General features: G+C 41.4%; 1 protein-coding gene across 1 annotated transcript in view; it reads left to right on the top strand.

Annotated features, from left to right (window-relative positions):
- YTHDF2 (YTH N(6)-methyladenosine RNA binding protein 2) overlaps window positions 1-7,348 on the top strand; it is a 43,956-nt gene extending 36,608 nt beyond the window's left edge. The window contains exon 4 of the mRNA XM_011981741.1: window positions 6,497-7,348. Within this exon, the coding sequence (XP_011837131.1) occupies window positions 6,497-6,520 (24 nt within the window). The 3' untranslated portion in view covers window positions 6,521-7,348. The remainder of the gene's footprint in view (window positions 1-6,496) is intronic.
- The last annotated feature ends 789 nt before the right edge of the window (window positions 7,349-8,137 follow it).

Genomic DNA, 8,137 nt, shown 5'->3' on the forward strand with positions numbered 1-8,137 from the left:
GGAGATCGCACCACTGCACTCCAGCCTGGGCAACAGAGTGAGACTCTGTCTAAGCATTTTATATTATCAGCTGGGGTGCTGAACTTTGGGTTTCTTTCAAGGTTCATGGGGGCATAGGAAAAACTAGTTGAGAGCTCTGTAGATTTAATTTTGTGGGAGGGATAAACATTTACCAGATTTTAATGTTAATAAAATTATATCCAAGTAAATATGAATATGCCTCAGTTGTGTTTTATGGCCCACTTAAAAGTGAAGGGAGAGGGAGGGATAGAACAGTGCAGTAGTAAGTAGAAAGGTTATTAAGCTTAAATAGAGGAAAGGCAAATAGGCAGATTTACTATATTATGTATATTATATGAAGAGATTGTATATGTGCAGACTTTAACATTGCCACCTTATGGCTCTTTGTATATTTCCTCCAGAGACTGAATTTTCTGTTTTATTTTATTTTTCTTTTTTATTTTTGAGACAGAGTCTAGCTCTGCTGGCCAGGTGCGAGTGCAGTGGCACGATCTTGGCTCACCTGGGTTCAAGTGATTGATTCTCCTGCCTTAGCCTCCCGAGTAGCTGGGACTACAGGCGTGTGCCACCATGCTCCCCTAATTTTTGTGTTTTTAGTAGAGATGGGGTTTCACAATGTTGGCCAGGCCTGTCTTGAGCTACTAACCTCAGGTGATCCACCTGCCTCGGCCTCCCAAAATGCTGGGATTACAGGCGTGAGCCACTGCACCGACCGAGTTTTCTATTTTGTAATCATAGATTTAAAGTGAGGAGGGGCTAAGGTAGATGGGTGGATAGAGGTGTGGATATTATTTCTGGTTATTTAAGCCACAGACCAGATCTGTCTGGATTTGTAGTTTCCTAATTCATAGTTAATATCTTTTTTTTTTTTTTTGGAGGCAGAGTCTTGCTCTGTCACCCAGGCTGGAGTGCAGTGGCGCGATCTTGGCTCACTGCAAGCTCCGCCTCCCGGGTTCACGCCATTCTCCTGCCTCAGCCTCCTGAGTAGCTGGGATTATAGGTGCCTGCCACCAGGCCCAGCTACTTTTTTATTTTTTATTTTTACTTTTTATTTTTGAGATGGAGTCTCGCTCTGCTGCTCAGGCTGGAGTGCAGTGGTGCGATCTCGGCTCAGTGCAACCTCTGCCACCCGGGTTCAAGTGATTTTCCTGCCTCAGCCTCCCTAGTAGCTGGAATTACTGGTATGTGCCACAACTGTGGCTAATTTTGTATTTTTACTGGAGACGGGGTTTCTTCATGTTGGTCAGGCTGGTCTCAAACTCCTGACCTCAGGTGATCTGCCTGCCTCTGCCTCCCAAAGTGCTGAGATTACAGGCATGAGCCACTGTGCCCGGCCCAATTTTTAATTTTTATTTACTTTTATTTTTATTTTTTTGAGATGTAGTTTTGCTCTATAACCCAGGCTGGAGTGCATGACGTGATCTTGGCTCACTGCATCCCCTGCCTCCTGGGTTTAAGCAATTCTCTGCCTCAGCCTCCCGAATAGCTGGGATTACAGGAGCCCACCACCACGCCTGGCTAATTTTTTTTGCATTTTTAGTAGAGATGGAGTTTCAGCATGTTGCCCAGGCTGATCTTGAACTCCTGACCTCGTGATCCACCCGCCTCGGTCTCCGAAAGTGCTGGGGTTACAGGCATGAGCCACTGCGTCCAGCCCCAATTTTTTTATTTCTAGTAGAGATGGGGTTTTGCCATGTTGGCCATGCTGGTCTCGAACTCAACCTCAGGTGATCCACCCTCCTTGTCCTCCCAGAGTGCTAGGATTACAGGCGTGAGCGCCTGTGCCGGGCCTTAATTTTTTTTTTTTTTTTTTTAAGATGAAGTCTCACTATGTTCTCTAGGCTGCAGGTCAGTGGCTATTCACAGGTGTGATCATAGTACATTGCAGACTCAAATTCCTGGGCTCAGATGATTCTGTTGCTTTCAGTCTCCCAAGTAGCTGGGACTGAATAAGGTGTAAGCTCTCTGTGCCTGATTTAAATTCATCTTCATCTGTCACCCAGACTGGAGAGCAGTGGTGCAGTCTCGGCTCACCGCAGCCTCCTGCCTCAGCCTCCCCAGTAGCTGGGACTGCAGGTGTGTGCTAGCATGCTGGTAATTTTTGTATTTTTTTTTTTTGTGGAGATGAAGTTTTGCCACCTTGCCCAGGCTGTTCTCGAACTCTGGCCTTAAGTGATCTACCTGCCTTGGCCTCAAAAGTACTGAGATTACAGGCATGAGCCACCGCATGCAGCCTGTAGTTATATAAGCATTGAAGTTTTATTAAGTGTTAAACATAACTTAGTGTACCTTTTTTGCAGAAGAAATAATTTCTTCCCTTCCTCCCAGTTTTATGTTTTGAAATACATTAAAAAAATTTTTTTTTGAGAGACAGGGCCTCTGTCACCCAGGCTGCCAGGCTGGAGTGTAGTGGTGGCATCCTAGCTCACTGTAACCTCCGACTCCTGGGTTCAAGCTGTCCTCCCACCTCAGCCTCCCAAGTAGCTAATCCAAGTAGCTAGGATTATAGGCATGCACCACCACATCCAGCTAAGTTTAAATTTTTTTATTTTATTTTATTTTTTTCGGTAGAGACAGGGTCTCACTATGTTGCTAAAGGCTGGTCTTGAACTCCTGGCCTCAAGCACTTCCCCTGCCTCAGCCTTCCAAAGTGTGAGCAGCAGATGTGAGCTACCATGCTGGGCGTTGAAATAATTTCAGATTTACTGTTCCTCATTTGCCACATTTGCTTTATCATTTGAATGTTTTTGAAAATGTGTGTATATAATGTTTTCCTGAGCCATTTGAGAGTTACGGTCTAGACATCATGTCATCTCTCCTAGGTATTTTGGTGTGTAGTTCCCCAGAACAAAGACATGCAGTTACATAACCACAGTGCATTTATCAAAATCAGGAAATTTAATTGAGACAATGTTGTTACCCACAGATCTTATTCAGACTTTATCAGTTGTCTTAATGTCCTTGATAGCAGTTTTTTTGTGGTCCAGGTTCCAGTCCATGAACATTTGGAGACCATGGTTTCTTGTCTCCTAAGTTGTTATTTGTTGTTTTCATTGTTTTGAGACAGGGTCTCATTCTGTTGCCTGGGCAGAGTGCAGTGGCACGATCATGGCTCACTGCTGCCTTGACCTCCCTGGACTTAAGTGATTTCCCAGATTGCTGGGACTATAGGTGCATGCCACCACACCCAGCTAATTTGTGTCTGTGTGTATTTGTAATGTAAGACACGGGCTTTGCCATGTTGCCTACGCTGGTCTTGAACTCCTGTGCCCAAGCTATCTGCCAGCTTCCGCCTCCCAAAGTGCTGGGATTACAGGAGTGAGCTACTGCGCCCAGCCCTCCTTAGTCAGTCTTCACTGGTTTGAAGTGAAGTTGTATCCTTCTCAGTGCATCATACTGGGAGGTACAAGATGTCTGTTTATGCCATTACTGATAAAGTTAACTTTGGTCACTTTGGGTAAGGTATTGTCCACCAGGTTCTCCACTTAATTTTTTTTTTTTTTAATACGTGGGAAAATAGTTTGACACTATGTAAATAACTTGTTTCTCATCAAACTGTCTGCTTTTAATTCTAGCATTGATTGATAATTCTTGCTTGATTCAGGTATTACAATGATAGGTGTTCACTTATCATTCATTAATATTATGTAATGCTCAAATCACAGATTTGGCCAGCGGGAGGTCCTTCAAGAAGGATCCTACTGATGCCCTGGATTCTCACTTTGTTTCCAATCTATACTTTTCCTTCTCTCTCTCTCTCTTTTTTTTTTTTTTTTTTTAAAGATTGGGTCTCATTTTGTCACCCAGGCTGGAGTATAGTGGTGCGATCAGGGCTCACTACAGCTTTGGGCTTAAGCCATCCTTCCACTTCACCCTCCCAAGTAGCTGGGACCACAGGCACATGCCACCACCATGCCTAGCTAATTAAAATAATTTGTTTTGGTAGGGACAGGGTCGCCATATATTGGCCAGGTTGGTCTTGAACTCCTGGCCTCAAGCAGTCTATCTGCCTTGGCCTCCCAAATTGTTGGGATTACAGGTGTGAGCCACCACTCCTGGCTGTCTTCGTGTTGTTGTGCTAAGATTGAGAAAGTTTGACTTTTGAAGCAGTATTGAACATAGGTATTTGTGAGACTTAAAATTGTACATTATAAAGAGGAACAAATTTGGTGTTTAAAGAATGAGACAATGCTGTAGTAAGTATAATTACATGATACTGTTTGAATTTTTTCTTAACAATTTTAAGCATGCCGACAACTTAAATATAATAAACATGTTTCTTAGGAAAAAGCACATCTGTAGTCTAAGTTTCTAATTCAGTGTTACAATTTGGGAAAAATAATTTATTGTCTGTATTTCTAGGGTTGCATTAAGAGATAATAGGTGGAATTTTGTTTTATTCATTTTCATTTTATTTATTTATTTATTTATTTGAGATGGAGTCTCGCTTTGTCTCCCAGGCTGGAGTGCAGTGGCACTATCTCGGCTCACTGCAAGCTCTGCCTCCCAGGTTCACGCCGTTCGCCTGCTTCAGCCTCCTGAGTAGCTGAGACTACAGGTGCCCGCCATGCCCAGCTGATTTTTTGTATTTTTAGTAGAGATGAGGTTTCACCATGTTAGCCGGGATAGTCTCGATCTCCTGACCTCATAATCCGCCCGCCTCGGCCTCCCAAAGTGCTGGGATTACAAGCGTGAACCACCGCGCCCAGCTGGAATTTTATTTAAGTCAGTCTTAGCCTGTTATCCACTTCTTAACTTGTAAGCAGTTTTTGAGTGAAGTTAGTTGAAGACCTGTTCTTTGCTTTCTGCTTTTTGATCTAGTTGGGACTATTACATAAAACAAGACTGAATTTAGTTTGTGGATGTAGATTTAGGGGAAGGACGTTGAAAGCGGTAGTGGTTATGGATGTTTCAAAGAAGGAAGGGATTTTGAGTTGTACCTTGAAGGACAAAAGGAGAAGAGCCAAAAATTACTGCCTTAAAGAGTAAAAAAAGCAAGAGGAATGAGATTTAATCAAGAAATGCATCTGAGTCTAGATTTCCTGAGGCCAAAAGTAGATGCTGATCAGTAATACATGAGAGGTTATGTAAATTGTATCCATCTGGATTATGAAATGTAAAACCAGGTGAGTTTAAAATCAACATAAGCAAGATGTTGTTGACTTTATAGCTTACTAAGAGGGTAAGGGTAAATAAAAAAATTTTTAAAATTGACTTTAATCAACTCCAACTTTTATTTTTAAATAAGAGACAAGGTCTCAGCTCTGCCACCCAGGCTGGAGTACAGTGGTGGCATCATCATAGCTAGGACTGCAGGCATGTACCATAAGTGGTAGTTGCTATTTTTAGTAGAAACCATACTGACATCAGAGCCATAGTTACCACAGGGAAAATGGGAGCAAGTGTGTAAGTTCAGGCCTGTGTGCCACTGGCCACTTAATGCTTTTGCATTTAATAGCCATGTGAATCTAGTCATTTACGTGGAAAAAAAATTCTTTAATTAAAAAAAAAATTAAATTTAAAGATGTAGTTTTTTTTTTTTTTTTTTGAGACAGAGTCTCGCTCTGCTGCCCAGGCTGGAGTGCAGTGGCGTGATCTTGGCTCACTGCAAGCTCCGCCTCCCGGGTTCACGCCATTCTCCTGCCTCAGCCTCCCGAGTAGCTGGGACTACAGGCGCCCGCCACCACGCCCGGCTAATTTTTTGTATTTTTAGTAGAGATGGGGTTTTACCATGTTAGCCAAGATGGTCTCAATCTCCTGACCTCATGATCCGCCTGCCTCTGCCTCCCAAAGTGCTGGGATTACAGGCTTGAGCCACCACGCCCAGGCATAAACAGTGATTCTTAAGAAAATAAGCATTGGGATTTATTTCAGGGAAAACATAAGTATTGTAGTTGGATTACCACCTCCCTAGGGAAAGAGGCCAAATGTGTGGGGGTTTTTTTTTTTTTCCATCTGTGGACCAAGGGCTTTCTGTAGGTCAGCTTATTAATTCTCCATAACCCTGTGAGATACTTATCTTCACTTTACAGAAAAGGAAATTGAGGGCTTATGAGTATGTCCAAGGCCTTGGGACTAGTTTGGGATTTGAATTTAGGTCAGTCTGACTCTTAACACTCTAGTGTACTATGTATGTATGTATACTGCTTTATCTGACCAGTCATGTATGTTTGGGTTACTTCCATCAGGCCCATATTTTTGGGGGGCCTGACAACTAAGTATTAATCTAAACAGTAATTTAATAGGAAAGCATGTAATGAATTTTCAAGTCAAAAATAATTTTGCATTAAGATGTTGAAGTGTTTAAAACAAAGTAAAAGCCAGTTTTTCTTTGTGGGGAATGTTCTACTTAGAATAATTAATTTTCTAATAATTCTAAATAATTAAATTTCTGTTGTTATTCTGTGAAGTTTTTAAATTCATAAGCATGTTCAGATAATTTTTAACCATTTCACCTTTTTTCTTACCTCTGTAGGAACGTCAAGGTCGTGGGAAATAAAAGGCAGTTCTACACAGACTGCAGCAACGGTTGCATCTGCATATCCTAAGAGGAAAAAATGACCTTCAAGAGAATTAGGACTTTTTTCTTAATTTCACTGACTTCAGAGACGATTGCAGACTTGCAGTTTAAGTATTGGAATTTCACAAAAGACATAGGACTTAACTGGAAAATGAAAAAAAAAAAAAAAGAAAAAGAAAAAACTAAACAAAAAATCCCTCTAGGTAGTTTAGGTGAAAAATGTCCCTTTTATTTTGGCTTTGGTTGTGATTTCAGAGCATAATGCTTTGTTTTTTTGTCTTTTTACTATGTTTTTCGGATTTTTAAGTCCGTAAGTGCATACAGTTTTCTCTAATTTTTAAACCCTTTCCTCCTCCCATTTTGACATTTGCACTTGGAGAACACTTGAGTTGTGAAGGTTTTGGGCATCCACCCCAGAAAGTGGGAATTTGATTTTACCCTTCCGAACTGGAAGAACATTTTTATGAAGAATTTTTGTCCGGGAGAATATAACAGTGTTACCCAAGGTTGTGTCTTTAAGGGTGGTTCATTTTCTCTGACCTTTTGTTACTCAAAGTAAAGTACTAGGAGTCCTAAGAAATGTTCTGTTCTTGTACATTATACTGATTAAGTCAGGATTAATTTGATTTCAAAGCTAAGAACAGTGGTAAAAACTCGTTTACAGAAATGCATTTTGGAAGAGAAAAATACTGTAAAACGTGTAGTGAATGTTTCTTCAGTTTCTTGTTCAGCCAATGAGGAAAGGGCATTGCCTTTCTTTTTACCATTAATCACTTCTCAATAAACGTGAGATCCTGTTGAGCATCACTTCTAGTACCATTTAGTATTATTTGAGTCTGCTGTATTTTATGAAATATTTGGAGTATAAGGTATAACAGGTGAGATGGCAACTCATTTTAGAGCGTTTGTGCTGAGAGTAAACACTTCAGGCTTGCTTTGTATTCAGGGCCGGTTAACTAGGACCTCTGCAAAAGCAAGGTGGGCCAATATTCATAATGCTTTATTTCTGGATACTTTGCAGAGAATGTAGAGTCATTGCTAAATCATTTGTTCAACAAATATTAGACTGTTGGGTGCCTGGCACTATGCTTAACTCTGTGGAATTTGGCCAGTTATCTTTGATGCAGAGGAAGTAGAGCCCAGGAAATAAGTGTTCAATTTGAAATATGGTTTTAGACAATATTCCATATGGATGCAGATCCCTGACAATAAAATTTCTTTGGGCTTGGATCTTTGGAAACCTTGTAACAACTGTAATAGCATTTAATTTCTTCTTTATATTTTCAACAGTTTTAGAGGCTTCTCTCTTAAAAGATTGTTATCTCTTAAGATGTTCCCATTTTAGGCTGGGCACAGTGGCTCATGCCTGTAATCTCAGGACTTTGGGAGGCTGAGGCAGGTGGATTACTTAAGGTCAGGAATTTGAGACCAGCCTGGCCGACATGGTGAAACCTTCTCTCTACAAAAATTAGCTGGGGGATGGTGGTGCATGCTTGTAATCCCAGCTACTTTGGAGGCTGAGGCAGGAGAATCGCTTGAACCTAGGAGGTGGAGGTTACAGTGAGCCAAGATTGCACCACAGCACTCCAGCCTAGT

The sequence above is a fragment of the Mandrillus leucophaeus genome, unplaced genomic scaffold (genome assembly GCF_000951045.1).
Source record: "Mandrillus leucophaeus isolate KB7577 unplaced genomic scaffold, Mleu.le_1.0 Scaffold23, whole genome shotgun sequence".
Taxonomy (NCBI): domain Eukaryota; kingdom Metazoa; phylum Chordata; class Mammalia; order Primates; family Cercopithecidae; genus Mandrillus; species Mandrillus leucophaeus.